The sequence below is a fragment of the Gopherus evgoodei genome, chromosome 4 (assembly GCF_007399415.2).
Source record: "Gopherus evgoodei ecotype Sinaloan lineage chromosome 4, rGopEvg1_v1.p, whole genome shotgun sequence".
Lineage (NCBI taxonomy): Eukaryota > Metazoa > Chordata > Testudines > Testudinidae > Gopherus > Gopherus evgoodei.
This window is the reverse complement of record NC_044325.1, coordinates 5,142,884-5,164,011: the sequence shown is the minus strand read 5'-3', so window position 1 is coordinate 5,164,011 and position 21,128 is coordinate 5,142,884. Positions and strand designations below refer to the sequence as shown.

At 42.8% G+C, this 21,128-nt stretch overlaps 1 protein-coding gene across 2 annotated transcripts in view; it reads left to right on the top strand.

Moving 5' to 3' along the window:
• Positions 1-21,128, top strand: part of MDGA2 (MAM domain containing glycosylphosphatidylinositol anchor 2) — a 652,332-nt gene that overhangs the window by 560,594 nt on the left and 70,610 nt on the right. For both annotated transcript variants that reach the window (XM_030562794.1, XM_030562793.1), the window contains exon 10: positions 275-423. In XM_030562794.1, coding sequence (XP_030418654.1) covers positions 275-423 — 149 coding nt within the window. The remainder of the gene's footprint in view (positions 1-274; positions 424-21,128) is intronic.

Here is a 21,128-nt window from a genome sequence, read left to right as displayed (position 1 = left end):
TGTAGAAAATTTCTTTATTTAGCAGACCAACTTTCTCCTGGACCAAAAATGACACTTGAGAATTACTTAAAAACAAAGGAGAAATGAACAGTCTTGGTGCATATTTTCTCAAGGGATGAGAAATTTAAAGTTAGACTTGAGATGTGCGTGTAGCGAAAGGGCCCTTCAAAAAACAGTACTGTAGCAGTTGAATAAAGATTGCAGTTGAAAAATCGAATCCTTGTTTTGAGAATTGTTTTATCATTCTGTGTTTTTGTATGTCTGTGTTCTGCAGGCAAAGCCTATGCTCCAGAGTTCTACTATGACACCTACAGCCCCCTCTGGCAGAACCGACCCCGGGTTTACTCCTACAGTCTGCAGTGGACTCAAATGAACCCAGATGCTGTGGACCGCATCCTTGCATACCGTTTAGGGATTAGACAGGTGAGGTTATAATTTGCTTCTTACAACAGGTGCCTGTTTATTGTTATACCTTCTGTGAGAATTGTCCTGCCCTTTGTTTTTGTCTCATCTCGTCTGAAACCCAGAATTTATACTTTCCCCTCTTTGAAGATTTGCTGCAGTTCGGCAAAATCAGTCCTGAACCACTTACAAATCCTTGAACCTAATTTGCATATTTCCTGTGTGACAACGCAGAGATTAAAGAGGTATTCCTCAGGGGGTTCTGAGGAAGTTCAGCTCAAGAGATACTAGAAAGATTACCTGAAAGAAACTTGCAACCAAATTAAACTTTTTATATCTAGCCATATATCGATGTATCTTTTGGTATATCTCCCTATAAAGATAGATAAATATAGAGATTGTTATATCTTTCATACACTGGCATCTTGTGATCTTTGAGATCTTGAAAACTTTGCTTAAACATATTTAAATATATAGCCCTTGCGATTTTGACATTTTAGAACAGAACTGATGTAGTGAAGGGTGGACATTACCAGTCCATTTGCAGAAGATCTATTACATTTTGTGATGGGGCAAGGCCAGATGGCTACAGTAAAGTACTGAGAAACAGGTATGTTAGCCCCAGGCTAAACAAATCCCTAGTACACTGGTAACCAAATAGCAGTTGCTTCAGGTAAATCAAGGCACCTGGGGCCAATTAAGATCTTTCTAGAAGGCAGTGGAGATAGCTACATTGATTAGAACACCTGCAGCCAATCAAAGCAGGCTAATCAGGGCACCTGGGTTTAAAAAGGAGCTCACTCCAGTCAGGGATGGGGGAGCCAGAGGAGAGGAAGTGTGTGTGAGGAGCTGGGAGCAAGAGGCACAAGGAGTGAGAGGGAGAGGGAGAGGCTGTGCTGCTGGAGGATTGAGGAGTACAAGCATTATCAGACACCAGGAGGAAAGTCCTGCGGTGAGGATAAAGAAGGTGTTTGGAGGAGGCCATGCGGAAGTAGCCCAGGGAGCTGTAGCTGTCATGCAGCTGTTACAGGAGGCCCTATAGACAGCTGCGATCCACAGGGTCCTGGACTGGAACCTGGAGTAGAGGGCAGGCCTGGGTTCCCCCCAAACCTCCCAACTCCTGATCAGACACAGGAGGAGCTGACCCAGACTGTGGGTTCCACAAGAGGGGAATATCATTGAGGTGAGCAAATCCGCCAATAAGCGCAGGACCCACCAAGGTAGAGAAGGAACTTTGTCACAATTTATATACAAAAGTTAGCAGTCAGAATTAATCTGTCATTTTGGAATTTTTTAAAGCAACATCACCTATCTTCTAATAAGGTAACTGCAATAATTAAACTAGCAGAACAAAACTTTACATTGCTAAACTGTGATTAACAGGTAATGCCTCCTCTTACTCCCACTTATAACATGTGGCCAAGCAGATGGATGTTTTTGTACTTCTGTACTGATCTCAGTACACCTGACCTAAACCTTGGAAGTATGTATTCTAAACTGGAGTGTATTATTGCTAGTTATTATGGTCCTCTCTGGATTCTGGACTAGTTTTATGTTCTAAGCCCTACAGATGTACTGTAGCTTAATCACTATACGAGTTGAAGACATTTTGATCTACAATATTTCTACACATTATAGATGGAAAAATGCCTGATTCCAAAATATCCTTGTGGAATGGGTTCTTCCTCAGCCACTAACATTTTCTCAGTCCAAGTTTTAATCTACCGCTGGTGGAGAGGTGATGTACAGGGTGAGGTAGATTATATCTTCCTTTCTGAATGAATGTATCAGACCTGTGATGCCCCCAGACCTTACCAAGCCCAGCTGCAGCTGCCCTGAACTCAGACTTACACTCCATTGTCCAGATTTCTGGTTGTAAAGGTGCAGTCATAGTTGGTTAAAGGGCTGGTTTGGGTGTAGCATGGAGCATGCCTTCCAGAGCAGGGCAGCAGTACAGAAGAGACGCTGTGGGTCCTGCTGGGTTTTTTGAAGACAAGCATGATGGAGGAGGGGCCAGTCCAAATTTGAGTTGGTGTCGTGACCCTGCAAGTGAGTGGAGTTGCCACTTGGCGCACAGCTTCACATGACCGTTCAGTTATAAAAAGCTGTTGTGTCTCCTTTACAGCCTTATCCATGGTGGACTGAATCAAGTGATTGTGCTGTTCTGGCGTAATCTATCTGATATTAATTTGTTTTATGAGTATCAATGGTTCATGCCTTTCTTACTAGGGATTGCCACTAATTGTTTCTGAACGAGAAGGTTTGATTACATTGTACCTAAGAAAGCATGTTTGTGCTGAGGGAACGTAGATCAGCTACTGTGGATGATTCTTAAAGAGAAACCTTTGTAAAATTATAAAGTGCAAAAATATTTCTTCAGTCATGAATGTCTTACAGTCCTTTAACTGGGCTGAGTTTTATATGTGCTAAAGCATGCATACAATGTAAGCATGTTTCCTATAACGATTAACCAATATATTTGTAATGTCGTGAGTGTCTGGCTCTTTTGCGTTGGCCTAGAATAGGTCACAATGGTTTTGGCACAATGACTGTCACACTCGATAGCCTGATGGTTAGGGCACTGCACGGGAAGTGGGAGACCCAGGCTATAGTCCCTGCTGTGTCTGATCCAGAAATCATATGGTTAAGGCACTGGACTGGGATTCAGGATATGTGGGTTCGGTCCCCGGCAATGTCACTGGCTTCAGGATAGCTGCTCTCAGTTCCTGTAGCTTAGTGAGTAGAGAACTGGACTGGGACTAAGGAGACATGGGGGTGGGATGGGAGTCTAGTCTGAGTTCTGCCACTAGCCTGCTTGGTGGCCTTGGACCTTTCCCTTCCCTCTCTGTACAGTGGAGATAGTGGTATTGATCTCCTGTGCAGAGCACTTTGAGATCTGCTGCTGAAAAGTGCTACCTAAAAGCTAAGTACTATTAGTAGTAATTGGTTTGGATCAATGGGTCAGACCTAAAAGAACATCAGCCTCCAGTGAGGACATTTTACAGGTGGGGCAGCCCTCTTTTGGAACCCATTTTTTTTCCATCTTTAACTGAACTTCAAGTAGAGATTTCTGTGTCCTCAAACACCTAGATCCAGAAGTGTGCAGGGAATAGCAGGAGACACTTGCATTCTAGAATCAAATGTGATACAGCATGGCCAGTGGGCAGCAGGAGAGTGTTAGCAGGAATCCTTATTCCCTGCAAGAGGAGGAAGGTTTGTTATAGATTAACTAGAGCACCTGAAGCCAATTAGAACACCTGAAGCCAATTAGAGCACCAGCAGTCAGTCATGTGATTAAAAACCCCTGCTTCAGTCCAACTGTGGGAGTTGGAGCAGGAAGGTTTGGTTGGAGCAGAGAGCAGTTTGAAGGAGTTGGAGAAGAGAACAGTATTGAAGAGAGACAAAAGGAAAGTTTGGAGGAGTGCTGCGGTGGGCTGAGAAATCGAAGAGAAACCCTAGGTAAGGGGCACCTGGCTTGTGTAAAAAGAGGGCAAGAAGCCCCTTCTGAAGCTGAAGGGCTGGAGAGGGAAGTAGCCCAAGGGAAGGAACCACTAGTTCAAGTGGTTCACCACAAACCTCAGGGCCCCTGGGTTGGGACCTGGAGAAGAGGGCGGGCCTAGGTCCCTCCCTCTCCACTCCCCTCCTCAAGGACACTAGTGGGGTAATTAAAATACCGGTTCAGAGGCAAGCAATGGCGCCCTGAACCTTCCCCAAAGAAGTGAAAGCGTGAGACCCAGCATAACAGTACCGGCAATTTGCCACACAAAGAAAAGCCACAGTGGGAAGGCCTTCCCTTAACAATTTGCTTCAGGAGGGATTGTGCCCTTTTCTGATGCGAAAGAAGAAGAGACTCCATTGGCTTCCATAGTTATTGGTGATGTATCAATATTAAACTCTTTGGAGCAATGACCATTGTATGTTTTGAACATAGCAAAATAGGGCCCTAATCCTGGCTGGAACCTTTGAGTGCCACTATAGTAGTAACAATCATATATCCCAGACAGCCTCCTGATCGGTAAATTCTTCAACAGGCATAACATGAGAGGTGGAGCAGGTTGATTACCTCTTTCTTGAGCTACAATTACTACCTGCCCATAAAACAAAGAAAGAAGAGGTCTTTCCTTTTATTCTGTGTGTGTCTGTGATCTTAAACATATAATTTATATCTGAGAAATTACCCACTACCTTTCATTCTTTGTATTAAGACCTTCCAGCTGACACTTGTAAATTGACTCTTCTACCAAAAGGAAATGCTGTAGGACATGATAAGTGTTACACAGATTGGTGGTTAAAATCAAAAGGCCTCCAGGGTAGGCCTGGGAAGCAAATCAAAGATAAGATTTCCCAAAGATAAGAGTCTTTTTCAAAGGTTGGAAAGTTAACAATGGGGAGTTTGCTTACCTTGGCAGTTAGGATACGTGCATGCTGAAAGCCATGCAGGGCGATTTCAGCTAATGGAACAATTCACTGGCATTCAGTTCATTGCCGTAAGGTTTTGAAACTATTCCTTGCCGGTCTCTCATTGCTAGTGATATTTGTATTTACATTTCTGCTAAACAAAGTTGATTCTGATTAGCCAGTGAAAGAGGCTGGCCACTTTCACTTTTGCAGCTAGGTTTGTTTCTGTTTTCTTTCATTCTGTATCACTAACTATTGGGCCAGATTGATAAAGGTATTTAGGTGCCTAATGATGCAGACAGGTGCCTATTGAAATTTTCCAAAGTGCCTCAGCAGATGAAGCATCTAACGCCTACAGAAAGAGAATGGGTGTTAAGTGCCTAACTCACCTAGACATTTTTGACAATCTCAGTGAGCACCTGTCTGCATCATAAGGCACCTAAATACCTTTGCCAATCAGGCCCAAAGCCTCAGCAAATAATTACATTAAAAAGTCTATGGTGAATTTAAAAAGAAATCATGACAATATTTCTATGTATTTTAGACTTTTTAGCCTTCCTTACCCATTCCATTTTAATTTAGTTTTAATTACCTTTCATTGGTCTTAAATTAGTAGATCCTTCAATCAAATTTCAGTAACAATACTTTACATCAACATACTCAAAATATTTTTCTTTCATCTATCTGGGGCTACATTTAAATTTTGTGTGAGCCATTTACACGTTTCATATGATTTCTCCTGAAACAAGGGTGATAGAGTTCTGATTCTGTTTGCTAACAGCAGTTTGCCCTCTGAAATGTTTGTGTTCAGATACTTTACTTTGCAATCTGTGTTCTGTTGTTTTTTTTCAGACAGATTGGGCAGGAATTATATGGAATCAGCTTTCATACTGTAGCTTGAAATGGACACTGTCATGCTATGCTTGGTCTTCACTAGAGAGGATGTGAGGGAGATTCCCACACCTGAGCTTTTAGGTGACAAATCTGAGGAACTGTCCAAACTGAGGTGTCAGTAGAGGAGGTTTTTGAACCAACTGATAAATTAAACAGTAGTAAGTCACCAGGACCAGATGGTATTCACTCAAGTGTTCTGAAGGAACTCAAATGTGAAACTGCAGAACTACTAGATTAAATCAGATTCTGTACCAGATGACTGGAGGATAGCTAATGTGATACCAGTATTTTTTTTAAAAACTCCAAAGGTGATCCTGGCAATTACAGGCTGGTAAGCCTAACTTCAGTGCCAGGCAAATTGGTTGAAACCATAATATAGAACAGAATTATCAGACACATAGATGAACCTGATTTGTTGGGCAAGCATCAGCATAGCTTTTCTAAAGGGAAATCATGCCTCACCAATCTATCAGAATACTTTGAGGTAATTAACAAACGTGGACAATGTTGAGCCAGTGGATATAGTGTACTTTGGAGTTTCAGAAAGCCTTTGACAAGGTCCCTCACCAAAGGCTCTGAAGCAAAGCAAGCAGTCATAGGCTAAGAGGAAAGGCCCTCTAATGGATCAGTAACTGGTTAAAAGACAGGAAACAAAGAGTAGAAATAAATGGTCAGTTTTCAAACTGGAGACAGGTAAATAGTGGTGTCTCTGAGGGATCTGTAGTGGGACCAATGCTGTTCAACATATTTATAAATGATCTGGGAAAACGGGTAAAGAGTTAAGTGACAAAATGTGCAGATGATACAAAAATTACTCAAGATAGTCACATCCAAAGCAGACTGTGATGAGTTAAAAAGGGATCTCACAAAAAAGGGTGACTGAGCAACAAAATGGCAGATGAAATTACTTACTCCTGTTCCTTTAGTGTTGATAAATGCACAGTAATGCACATTGGGAAACATAATCCCAACTATACATGCAAAATGATGGGGTCAAAATAAGCTGTTACCATAAAGAGATCTTGGAGCCATTGAGGATAGTTCTCTCAGAACATCCACTTAGGGTGCTGCTGCAGTCAAAAAAGATAACATAATGTTGGGAATCATTAGGAAAGGGATAGAAGATAAGTCATAATGTCACTGTGTAAATCCATGGTTCTCCCATACCCTGAATACTGCGTGCAGTTCTGGTTGCCCCATCTCAGAAAGATATATTAGAAATGGAAGAGGTACAGAGACGTGCAGCACAATGATTAGGGGCGTGGAATAGCGTCTATATGAGAGATTTAAAAGACTAGGATTGTCTAGCTTGAAAAAGAGATGACTAAGCAGGGATATGATAGAAGTCTATAAAATCATGACTGGTGTGGAGAAAGTGAGTAAGGAAGTGTTATTTATTCCTTCTCGTAACACAAGAACTAGGGGTCACCCAATGAAATTAATGGGCAGCAGGACAAGAGAATGTATTTCTTCACACAACCTTGGAACTGGTTGCCAGTTGTGAAGGCCAAAACTATAACTTGGTTAAAACAGAATTAGACACCTCTATGCAGGATAGATCCATCAATGGCTATTAGCCAAGATGGTCAGGGATGCAATCTCATGCTCTGGGCATCCCTAAGCCTCTGACTGCCAGAAGCTGGGAGTGGATGACAAGGGATGGATCACTCAATAATTGCCCTGTTCTGTGCATTTCCTCTGGGGCACCTGGCACTGGCCACTGTCGAAAGACAGGATACTGGACTTGATGTACCACTGGTCCGATGCAGTATGGCCGTTCTTATGTTCTAAGCCTTTCTGGATCCAGCTGGCCTGATTCTCCTCTCACTTTGTAACAGAGCATACCAGCCCTTTAAGGATGTAAAGGGAACCCATATGGGCCTGTACCAGGATTTCCTGGGACAGACAATGCTCTTCCTGATGAGGTGAAGTGGTTTCAGGGAAGCAGTCAGGACATCATGGTGCTGACTTTGGTTTTAGCCCCTGAGGCTGATCTTCCACAAATAGGAGGAACTGGAACTTCCCTCAGAAGTGGTGAGGAATCAGGTTGGTCCCTTATGCTTCCAGCCAAGCTCTGTCTCTCAGAACTAGGAGTCAGTGCCCCGGTCACTCCTGGAAAGTGCAGGGCAGGTCTGTTTGTTTACTTGTGTCTTATTTATTTTGAAAGACTTGGCTAATCTGGCTGTTTTGATAAGGCTTAGATCAGGGGCAGACAACCTATGGCACGTGTGCCAAAGGCAGCACAAAAGCTGATTTTCAGTGGCACTCACACTGCCCGGGGCCTGGCCACTAGTCCAGGGGGCTCTGCATTTTAATTTAATTTTGAATGAAGCTTCTTGAACGTTTTAAAAACCTGATGTACTTTACATACAACAATAGTTTAGTTATATATTATAGACTTATAGAAAGAGACCTTCTAAAATTAGAGTGAATGAATGAAGACTCGGCACACGAAACCTTAAATTAGAGTGAATGAATGAAGACTTGGCACAGCATTGCTGAAAGGTTGCCGTCCCCTGGCTTAGATAAAGAACCCAGATGGGAAACTGACAATGCCCAGTACCCACCTTCTTTGTACCTGCCACATGCAGGCTTCCCAAAGCATCCCAGCCAAGGAAATGTCTGTTCTTGTAGCTATTATTTATTATATGCAGGTTTCAAGCATTTGTTGGGGGGGATGGGGTATTTTTTTTGTTTGTTTCTATGTTTCTTTTTATTTGTCTGGCCACAGTGGCCTAGGTAGCAAGATCCTTAAACACCCTATCTAATTAAAAGAGAAGAGGGAGACTCTTATAAAAAAGAGAAAGGAGATGACTGCATTGGCAGGTTGGAGGGATACTCCTGGGAGGTGGCCCAGAGATAAGATAACCCACAAGGAAGGCACTAGAAACTTAGAGCTAGAGGTGGAAGGCCCACAGGAACAGAGGTTCTCCTATGGTATTAGCAAATCCTGCAAGAGCCCAAAGTGGAACCCAGAATATCCTGAGTTCCATGCCATTTTCTGAAGCACTAGACAATGCTTTCATCAGTCAGCCAATATTGAGTATATTGCTCTGAAATTGAAGGACTTCTGCATGGCTTTGTTTGAGAATGTGGCAGTTTTTAGTGTGTGAGTTTTTTAGTGGTAGATTATTGGCTAGGTAGGAAGGTTAGTGTCCGTGTGTGATAGATAAAGAGTGCCACATTTATCCCATTAAGAAAATGCTTGTTACATTACTAATGCTGAAACCAGAGACTTGAAAAACTTTTCCTGCTTTCCGTACAAAATCGATGTCTTGCTTTTTTATTCTGGGAAAAAATCAGATACAGTTTTCAGAATATACCGTCTATGGCATGTTTATTCCTGCTGGGTTCTCTTCGGTGTGAATGTAAAGAGACTGAAGCAAGATGAAATATCTTGATGTTTTAATGCAATTTTCATAAAATGTTTGCTTTCTCCTCAATATTTTGTGCATTTGGTGGACCACTGTGGAAGCTTGTGCATGGTATAAATGTAACAGTTCAATTGTTAAATATAAAAGAAACCTCATGATAAAAGATTGCAGACTAACTTTTTCCTCCTGAAAAAGAAATTGTGGTGCTGTAAAATTGTTCTTTGATTATAGAGCACTCTAAGGAAATTGGGGTGTGTCAGCCAATCAGAGTGTAGTAATGCTGCAGAGTTAAAGGTATCTCTTTGTACAGTTTTCCCATTTATGCAGTCTCTGGTCTGACTGGCTCAGGCACTCACAAGTTTGAAAATGTTTGCTGGCAGCACAGCAGAAGCTGAAAACTCCAAAATGGCAGTGAATGATCTCACCTCACATTAAGCAGTGGGGGCCATTGTCTGACTTATTGGAAATGGTGTGTGCCCCTTCGAGTGCTAGAGTGCCAGGGAGTGATTTTCAACTGCAGTGGCAGCCCAGCTCAGCATGACTCATTCCCCCGCCCCCCCAGAAGAGAGGAGGAACTATATAGGTCCATGCCAGTGCAGGAAAAACCCTCATTTACCGGGACCCGGTGGAGCAGCGCCCACTTTCTTGCTCACGGAAGTGGAGAAATACCAGGTCTCCTCAGGATGCGCTATGGACATTGAACTAGTTGATTCTTTCTCAGAGGACTGGGAAGGAATTTTCCCCTCACTGCCAGATTGGCCAAGGTGAAGCAGGTTCGGGGATTGCTTAGTTTGGTGAACATGAAATGGGCACTAGGTTATGATGTTGCAACTCATTCTGTAAATGTGGGGTGGGTATCCAGGGCAGATAAAATGGATTGGGAAGGGATTTAAAAGAGGTATTCTTTAAAGGAGTAGAAACAGGGCTCAGGACTCGTATGACAGGGAGCCAACCCTTCCTCCTTTATAGCCTATTGCTTAACCCTCTTTCGGGGGGTGTGGAGGGGGTGAAGTCCCAGCAGCATGTTGGCTAGGGCCCAGGATGGGTGATAGGGCGGACTGTACATTGAAATGATTATGGAATGACCTGCACCATTCACTTTTGTTGGCCAAGTACTCCCAGACATTTAAGAATAAAACTGCACCCTAATTAAATCACATCCAGTGTCTCCTGTCCTGTTTCCAGTAGAACAGGGACAATGAGAGCATAGAGGGGAAAGAGTTGGGAGTGGACGACAGGGGATGGATCACTTGATGATTACTTGTTCTGTTCATTTCCTTTGGGGTACCTGGCATTGGCCACTGGCAGAAGACAGGATATTGGGCTAGATGGACCTTTGGTCTGACCCTGTATGGATCTTCTTACCTTCTTATGAGACTGATGCCTGACTCTGTTATGCTACTTTAGGCCACTGTGGGGGGATAAGTAGGCCTTTGAGTGGTTGGAAACATCGCCCTGAAAATACCACCTGTGCAAGGAGCCTCCTTGGGCAGCATGCGGTGGAATTAAGGTCTATATGCGTGCTCTGTTTCTAGCCCCTGGCATAAGGAGTGGATCAGGACCAGGCTGCAGAATATGCACTGTAGCTAATCGCTGCTTCTCAGGCCCCAGGGGAACCATCAGAAGCGAAGTTTAATTTAAAGCATCTCTGAGGCTGCTCTAAATTACATGGGGAAACCCATGTGGGGCCTATTCTAGGACCTGGCCTGGTCTGACTATCAGGGGGCGTTACCAGAAACAGCTCTGTGTATCTATGCCAAGATACTAGTATCATACACTGTGCCAGAGAGGTAAAAGACAAAACTGATTCAGACACAGGAAGAGAAGTTAAGTGCAGAAGAACATGACACGGAAGAATCACATTAACCAGCCTTTTCGAGGGCAGATTGAAGAGACGTTGGAGAGGAAGGTGCCTCAGATCCCAGCAAACCGTGATAAGTGATTAAGAAAGATGTTGCATTTGGTTTAGTGATGGATCGGTGAAATCAAGAAAGACAAAAAGGGGGAGGGAGCCACCATCTTGTGAAAGAGCCCCCACACAACCGAGAGTACCAACACAACAGATAGTGAGGTGTGTCACTCTTCTGAACGGAGCATGAAAATGAAAATAATTATATATTTACCAGCAAATTATAATTTAAATGAAAGTGAGTTTTGTGAAATGTATTCACTTGAACATACACAAAATCCAAGTTGCTGGAAACAAATGCTGTGTAAGTTACGTGAGAGGGGGACCTTTTGCCATCTTCCACATACTCGGCCTGGTGCAGGGAAAAAGCCAGTTAAGATCAAGGCATTTCCATTTGCTCTGTCACAGAGCATGTATAAAAACTAGGGTTTAAAAATGCAAATATTTCTATTTTTCAGCTACCCAGAAACAATTGCCCATGGCTGTAGTATTTCATATGCGGGGCGGGGAGAGAAGGTGTAGAGCAGGCTAATTCAAATATATGTTGAATGCTTTTAACATTGTTCTCTTTATGAAAAATTTCAAACAGCCTCCAGCAGAGGGACATGTGCAGTCTTAAAGGGTTGTTCATGGCATGAATTTGCTTTTGTGAGGCTAGATAAGGCTTTTTTAAAATTCATCTTGTTACATCAGTTCTTGTGAAATAACAGAGAGAGATAGTTTGGCAAATAAAGTGAATACAGCATGCGAAGGCATGCTTCTTATTGATTCTGTGGAGTTTGGTAAATTGAGTTGGAGATGCAACGGTGCTGTTTTACAATTTTCATTTTGTAATATTATTGATAACTGTTAGGCTCATTCCACAGGAGATGGGACTTGAATTCCAAATGTGGCAAGCGGAGCTCTGTCATTGTAAACATTATATGCAATGGCCAATATGGTAATGAATGATTCTTGTAATTGAAAGTCTTCATACGAGTTAGGCAGAGAACTCTATTTGTATGAAAATCATTCAATTGGCAACAATAGAGAGAGAGAGAACAATATTCAGAACATGAAGATTGCTCAGTTAATCACTCAAAAATCAAGAAATTTCAAAGTTAAGAGTTTACCTGAAACCTTAATCCAGCAAATGCTGATTCTCTACGTCTGGTCTAGGAGCATCTTTGCTCACCAGTCCTATTTACGTTAATGGTGCTGCTGCTGGAATACGTTCCTAGCTATCGAAGTTCTCCTTCCAGGAGGTGCCTAAATGGACGTTTGACTCCCGCTGAAGATAATGTGCTAAATTCTCTTCTGGTGTAAATAGACAAAACTCCATTGAAGTCAATGGAACTGTATCCTTTGACACCAACAGGGAACTCTGGTCATTGAGCTAATTTCTGTCCTCGTGATGCTACACATGGGCAGTGTGACAGATATGATGGTATCCTGCAATGTCTTGGGCAAACCTTGTGGAATTAAGTTAAACCATATTGAGTTGCATTTAGTATCTTTTGGTGTCCATTGTATTGCAAATGCAAATCTCTGTTTGCTGTGCAAATTTTCTCTGTGCTTTTCCCTTCTAGGTACTTGCTTTCACTGCTGTTGACACTTATGCAACTCACACCATTACAGATGCCCCATACGCTGCCACCATATATTTGTCACAGAAGCTGGCATATTATGTCAGTACAAGTAATTGCTGCCTGCTCAGACTGCCTTGATTAGTTTTTCATTATACAGCATAAACCTGCAACAGTAAATTTAAACCTGCTCAGCACATTACAGTACAAAACATATCTTTATGTAGTGGGTATGATGCACAGTTCTCTATTAGCACTTCTAGTATCTAGCTTGCATTAATGAATTTATCTCTTGAGCATTACGGGAAAGACAGTTGCTTTGTCCGGTCATGTATTAGCAGGTACCAAATTGTATCAACTACAATAATTGCAAGAATGGGTCTTGAATGGAACCTTTCTGTTACTCTACCATTAATGTTGTTGTTGTTTGTATTATTGTTGTGCTTAGGAGACCCAATCATAGACCCAGTACCCATTTTGTGCTAGGGCCTGTACAAACAAACAGAACACAACAACAGACCTGCTGCAAGAAGCTCACAATCTAAATATACAAGAGACAACAGATAGATACAGGCAGATGGGAGAGCACAAGGAAACCGGGAGACAATATTGGTCAGTATGACAGGCAGCGGTCACAGCACACAAGCTTCCTACTTGATCTGAAGTTTTTAGTAGGCATCACTGCACAGGAGAGCTTTAAGAAGAGTTTGGATGGAGTACCATGACATGACTGTGGAAGTGTTTGCAGGGCGCTCATCCCAGGGATGAGGGGCAGTGTAGGAACCATCATTTCTTGAAAGGTGACATACATTGGAGAGTGCTAGCAGTCTGGTGGTGCTTCAACCAATTGGTAGCACATTATGTCATCCCTAGGGACATAGTATTTCCATAACTCCAAAGTTCAGTGCCTACAAAGAAGTAACAAACAATTTGATGGTATGCTCAGATTTCATTGTTCAGTTATGTTTTAGGAATTCTGAATCTTTCATATTTATTTGTCATGGTTTGTTTGGGTTTTTTTTAAATTTGTTTTTGTTAATTTGTCAATGGCCCACTTTGAAAGGAACCCTCTTGCCAACTTGCTGAGAAAGCGTAGAGGCTTGCAAGTGGGCCCAGATTTCAGAAGACCTCAGCTCCCATTTAGGTGCCTAAAGAAGTGGCCTGATTTTCAAATGATCTCAGTACATTGGCTGTATGTTGGGTGCTCAGCTCCTTTAAAAATCTGTTCCCAAGTTTGGAAAACTTAGCCTTTGGCTGTTCTGAATTGTTATTCCTTTGCTCATATTATCTCATTCTTCTTATTTATAGGTATTAACATAGTGCCTAGAAGTCCTACCCACGAACCAGGATTCTTTGTGAAAACGTTGGTCCCTGCCCAAGGAGCTTACAATCTAATTATAAAACAAGAGAGAACTGATACAGTGAAAGCAGTACACCAAAAGAATGTGGCAGTACTGGTCATCATGACAGGCAGTGGTCTCAGCTTCCTAATTATTGTCAAGTTTTTTATAGGCATCACAGCAAAGGAGAGCTTTAAGGAGGTATTTGAGGGACAAAATGCATTAGATCTGTGGATGTTTATTGGGGCAGCATGGGAGACAGCACAAAGGTGCTTGTTTGAAAATTTAACAAGCAGGAGGCCAGAACCATGGACTGATCGGAAGTGGGAGTCAACATTCTGATAGTGTCTGTGAGATGATAGATAGTGTGGGGATAGACCATGAAAGGCCTTGAAAGTGAAGAGTAGGAGTCCGTGAAGGCAGGCAAAGAGAAGGGTGATGTGGCCAAAGCGGTGGGTTAGGAAAAAGATCTTTGCTCTTTGCAGAAGCTTCTGAATGGATATGAGTGAGGCAAGACTGCATTTGTCAAGGCCAGAAAAAAGGATGTTGCTGTGAAAAAGGCACAAGGCAGAGAGAATTTTAGCTGTGCAGATGAGTAGGAAAGGCCGCATTTTAGAACTGTTCTACAGAAAGAAACTACACGGGCTGGATGGAGAGAGGCCTGAGTCAAAGATGACACCCAGGCTACAGGCCTGAGTGACAGGTGGGATGGTGGTGTTATCCACACTGATTGAGAAAAGAGGCAACAGGGAGGGTTTTAGCCATGTTGGACTTAAGCTGGTCGCTAGATATCCACAAGAAAATGTCAGAAAGATAGGCCAAGACTTTAGTTTGAACCAAAGGAGACAGGTCTGAGGTAGGGATAACAGTGAGTTGTCAATGTAGAGATGGTATTGAATTGTGTTTGCAGATGAGATTACACAGAGATAATGTGTAGAGGGAGAAAAGAAAGAGTCCTCAATTAATTGTTCTTACAATAGCTAATTCAGCTATACGGACTTACTCACACACACCACGTCTGTTCTTTACATGCACTCTCATGCTGCAGAGATGTCTGGGATTCCTAAGTCATATTCCTGACTTTGATTAACACTATCAGACTAGTAACTTACCAAAAGATGAATTCATTATGTTTGTGGGGGCGGATGGGGGCATTATCATAACCTTTACACAAAATGATGACAACGGCATGACCTTATACTTCAGTGAAGAATATGAAATTTCATATGCTTTAGAGTTTACACTCATCTGTCATTACCAAAATTAATTTCCACATAAAAAATTCAGCCTGTGCATAGTATTATGCCTTAACTTTCATTACTTCCTTCTCAGCAGAAAACTGTATAATATGAATGGATTTCTGCTGATAAATGTAGTGGATCAGTCAGACGCTTAGAGAGACAGTAGAAGAAAATGATGTCAGTGGAAGAGCAATTTCATGATCAGAGCTGCTAAAGCCAAAGGGATGTATTTTCATAACATCATTTGCATCTGATTACATTTTGACACTTGATTTAGGTATTCAGACTCTGACATGACAAAGTTTTGAGTTGATTCACCCATTTATAGAATCATAAAATCATAGGAGCAGAAGAGCCCTCAAGAGGTCATCTAGTCCAGTCCCCTGCATTCATGGAAGGACTAAGTATTATCTAGACCATCCCTGACAGGTGCTTCTCTAACCTGCTCTTAAAAATATCCAATGCTGGAAATTCCACAACCTCCCCAGGCAATTTCTTCAAGTGCTTAACCACCCTGACAGCAAGTTTTTCCTAATGTCCTACCAAAACCTTGCTTGCTGCAATTTAAGCCCATTGTGTCTTGTCCTATCCTCAGAGGTTAAGGAGAACAATTTTTCTTCCTTCTCTTTGTAACAACTTTTTTATGTACTTGAAAACTGTCATGTCCCCTCTCAGTCTTTTCTTCTCCAGAGTAAACAAACCCAGTTTTTTCAGTCTTCCCTCATAGGCCATGTTTCTAGACCTTTAATCATTTTTGTTGCTCTTCTCTGGACTTTCTCCAGTTTGTCCACATCCTTCCTGAAATGTAATACCCAGAACTGAACACAATACTCCAGTTGAGGCCTAATTGGTGCAGAGTAAAGTGGAAGAATTACTTTTCATGTCTTGCTTACAACACTCCTGCTAATACATCCCAGAATTATGTTTGAAATTTTTTGCAACAGTGTTACACTGTTGACTTATACTAGCTTTTGGTCCATTATGAATCCCAGATCCTTTTCCTCAGTACTCTTATATGTATACAACTGATTGTTCCTTCCTAAATAGAGTACTTTGCATTTGTCCTTATTGAATTTCATCCTATTTACCTCAAACCATTTCTCCAGTTTGTTCAGATCATTTTGAATTGTAATCCTGTCCTCCAAAGCACTTGCAACCCTCCCAGTACCATCCACAAACTTTATAAGTGTACTCTATATGCCATTATCTAAATCATTGATGAAGATATTGAACAGAATCGGACCCAGAACTGATCCCTGTGGTAGCCCACTTGATATGCCCTTCCAGCTTTACTGTGAACCGCTGATAACTACTCTCTGGGAACGGTTTTCCAACCATTTATGCACCCACCTTATAGTAGGTCCATCTAGGTTGCATTTCCCTAGTTTGTTTATGAGAAGGTTATGCAAAACCATATCAAACGCCTTTCTAAAATCAAGATATACCACATCTACGTCTTCCCCACATTCACAAGGCTTGTTAACCCATCAAAGAAAGCTCTTTGGTTGGTTTGATATGATTTGTTCTTGACATGATTTGTTCTGCTGACTGTTACTTATCACCTTACTATCTTCTAGGTCTCTGCAAATTGATTTCTTAATTATTTGCCCCATTCTTTTTCTGGGCACTGATATTAAGATGACTGGTCTGTAATTCCCTGAGTTGTCCTTATTTCCCTTTTTATAAATGGGCACTATATTTGCCCTTTTCCAGTCCTCTGGAATCTTTCCCATCTCCCATGACTTTTTGAAGATAATCGCTAATGTCTCAGATATCTCCTCAGTCAGTTCCTTGAGTATTACAGGATGCATTTCATCAGGCCCTGGTGACTTGACGACATCTAACTTGTCTGCGTAATTTTTAACTTGTTCTTTCCCTATTTTAGCCTCTGATCCTACTTCATTTTCACTGGCATTCACTATGTTAGACAGCTAGTTGCTACTAAACTTTTTTGGTGAAAACTTAAACAAAAAGGTAAATTAGCCTTCTACCATTTCCACATTTTCTGTTATGGTTTTTTCCCCCCTCATTGAGTAATGGGCCTGCCCTGTCCTTGGTCTCCCTCTTTCTTCTAATATATTATGCTCCGAGCTGCAGTATATAGATTTTCATGATAGCATATTCAGGCCCCAGTCCAGTGATCTATGTAGCTGAGATACGAACTCTTTTATATTCACAGGTTAGGTTGGGGCATAACCTTCTTAAGATCATGGGATCATGCACAGGGGTTACTACAGTCTTGGGATAGCTGCAGCTGTTAGGAGAATAAAAGTACAGTACAGTGACTTCAAGAGCAAGAAAGGTGGGAAGCTAATCTCTTCTTCACCCAACAGTGAACACTGTCCAGAAGGACACAAATCAGATCCAAATTGCCTAATGTTAGTTGCTAAAAAGATTTTTAAATTCTGGGCTTTGACTTTTTATATCATTTGTTCTCATTACAAATGTACAAATTTTCTCTTTGGGCAACAACAGTCGATTCATTCTTAGCATTGATTTCATATAGTTGTTCCCAAAGTCCATGAACATTCATCCATGGAAACTGACAGGGAAAATAGCTCAAGAAACCTTTTAAAATTCAGGATAAGCATAAATGTTGTGTCAATAGCTCACAATGCATTTTATGAGAGAGACATAGGAAAAGTTAGTGCTGCGTGCCTCATATTCACCATGCTCTGCAGCTTAAAAGATGGCAAAAAAAAAATATTCCAAATTAAAAGACCAGTCAACATAATGAAAAGTCTGACTTTAACAGATACAGCATCTTCTTTTGCGTAGATGGCTAAGAGTGTATTTATAAGAGTGCCTACAATTCAGGCAGCACAGCACTAAATCCTGCAGAACATAATTAAAATGCAGATTGTAATAGGTTTATTCCACTAAAATATTTTAATAAATATAGGTATGTTACACACAGAACAAACCTGCATAAAAAAGAACATTTTTAAGATGAAAAGCCAAGCACTGAAAAGTTAGGAAACGCCAGTATTAAGGATATCTGTGGTGTTTTCTCCACACACCCCATCTCCTTGTCAGATCTGTCTCCTCTCCATCAAGTTGGAGATTGGTCCTGCTTTGAGCGGGGGGTTGAACTAGATGACTTCCTGAGGTCTCTTCCAACCCGGATCTTCTGTGATTCTATGAACCTCCTTCCCCTGGTTCCCAATCCTGTGTCCTTGCCAGGCCAATTCCAGTGTGATTCAAGGCTACTGTGACAAAGTTCCTTCTCTACCTTGGTGGGTCCTGTGCTTATTTGGCAGATTTGCTCACCTCAGTGATCTTCCCCACAGTCTGGGTCAACTTCTGTGTCTGATCAGGAGTTGGGAGGTTTAGGGGGAACCTGGGCCCGCCCTCTACTCCGGGTTCCAGCCCAGGGCCCTGTGGGTCGCAGCTGTCTATAGGGCCTCCTGTAACAGCTGCATGACAGCTACACCTTCCTGGGCTACTTCCCCATGGCCTCCTCCAAGCAACTTCTTTATCCTCACCACAGGACCTTCCTCCTGGTGTCTGTTAACACTTGTACTCCTTAGTTCTCCAGCAGCACAGCCTCTCACTCTCAGCTCCTTGTGCCTCTTGCTCCCAGCTCCTCTCACACACTTCCTCTCCTCTGGCTCCTCCCTGCCTGACTGGAGTGAGCTCCTTTTTAAACCCAGGTGCCCTGATTAGCCTGCCTTGATTGGCTGCAGGTGATCTAATCAGCCTGTCTGCCTTAACTGGTTCTAGCAGGTTCCTGATTACTCTAGTGCAGCCCCTGTTCTGGTCACTCAGGGAACAGAAAACTACTCATCCAATGACCAGTATATTTGCCCTCTACCAGACTCCTGTACCCCACTCCTGTAGCCCACTGGCCTAGGTGTGTCACACTGCTCATCCAATACCAGTCTCCTGTCTTCACCTACCAACTTCCAGTTCCCCCTCCCCTCCACACACACACACACACACATTTCCCAACCCACAGTGTCTGTGGCTAGCTTGTGTCAATCTCCCTGCCCCTCACTCCTGACTGTTTGTCCCAGTCTACTTCCCCTTCCCCACCTGCAGTCATATCAGGCAGCTTCCAACTCTCTGTCACAATCTCCGGGCTCTCAGGTCAGGTGCTCTGACTGGGCACTGCTCATAGCAGCCCGGAGTTGCAATTATAGGAGAAAGTCCCGCTCAGCCCTCGGCAGGAGCATGCCCAGTGCGGGCGGAATCTCTGGGGAATGTAGCTGCTAAACCTGGCATTTAAAGTCTCTGCTGAGCATCTGTCAACTATAATTTTTCAAAGGCTTATAACTTAGTACCAGATGTGGGCAGATTTTCACAAGGATGGCAAATTGTAAGTCCCTGCCACAAAGCCTCCTCCCTGACCACATATCCAATCCATTCTCCGAAGCACGGAGGCACTAGAGCTTTTCAAAGGAAGAGTTGCCAGAATTTTTTAACGTGGGAAAAAATGACTTTCTTTTCCCCATCTTCAGTCTTGGAAACAGCTGACCCATTTTTGCTGAAATTAAAAATTAGCCTCAGCCCAAACTGTTGATGTTTGCCCAAGTTGCAAGCAACTGAAAACAGGATCTTATAGTGGGAAATGTTAGGGAACCCTAATAACAGGCAGAGCTATGTGTAATTTACTGTGGACTTGAATGGTGCAGGCTCAGTCCCTATGTGCATGCCTGTCAGACCAGCTGCCATTCACTGCAGAAGGTGCAGTGGGCTAGGATGGAACAGAGTGAAGAAGCCACATGGGTGGAAATCTTCCCAGAAGTGTCAGTTCTGAGGAATGGACTGCTCCTGCCAGGGTGAGGATGGATGGCTGAGGGACTCATCTCTCTGAAACTCTTAACAGTGAGTGAGTTGAGGAGGGACAAGGAGAGGGATGGTGAAGAGTTGAAAAAGGGGGTTGAGAAGCACAGGCAGAGTGGGGCAGGTTTGTAATCGGGAAGCTTGAAAATACCCCTGTGGTTTCTGATCCAGGTTGGATCCAAAACCCAGAAAATACTCCAGGATCTGGTGGTCCGCAGGCCAGAAAAAAGGAGGCTGTGATAATCAAGGTTTGGCATGGTGAGGGCTTCAACAAGAGTTCTGGCTGAGTGAGCAGGGAGGAAAGCCTGGATTTTAGAGAAGGCGAGTAAGAAGTAAGAAACACTAGCTGGTTTTGTGAATGATTGGAATATGTAGGTCCAGTATGAGGACCAAGTCAAAGATCACACATAGGTTAGAGACCTAAGTGGCTGGGACAATAGTGGTGGTCTCCACAGTGAGGGAGAAAAGGGAAGAGGATAGAGATGTTTCAAAAAAGCAAGAGCCCAGTTTTGGCCATGTTGAGGCCATGAAGATGATGACTGGACACCCACAAAGAGATGTCAGAAAGATAGGCTGAGACAGTAGATAGGATGAAGGGAGACAGCTCATCAATAGACAGGTAGATTTGCTAGGTGTGAGATTTAAGATGAAGTAATGCAGTATATAGTGACTAGCCAATGCACGCTTCTCTTCCAGCAGTGTTCTCATGTGCAGAAAGCAATACCTCACAGGCTGCTTACAGGTAGTATCGGCCTGATCCGAAGCCCATTGACGTCAACAGGAAGGTTCTCACTGATTTCTGTGGGTTCGGATCAGGCCGCCTGTGAGTGAATATTTGACAAACAAGAGGAACAGTAGGGGGTTGGTGGGTCTCTTCTACTCCCAAATGGGGGGTGGCACCACAGTTATTTAAAACAACCCCAAAGGAGCTTATTGAGCTGTGTTTCCGAGGTGGGACTGATACTCACTCTAAAGGGAACAAGTGACCGCAGAGAGTTAGAAAGGAGAATGCTTGTGTGCAGTTTGTATGCTGCCGTCTCCAGTGCTGGCTCTGTGGTGGCTCAATCTTTTCCCCTCTCCAGGATCTCACTGAGCCATGCCACTGCCAGGCAGAGAGGAAGCTGCCTCAGGAAAGTTAAAGAAGGTTTTCAACTTTCAAAAAATAGCTCCCTGTCAAAAAATAAATAAATTTGAAAGGTCTTTAGTACACGCACTTTTCC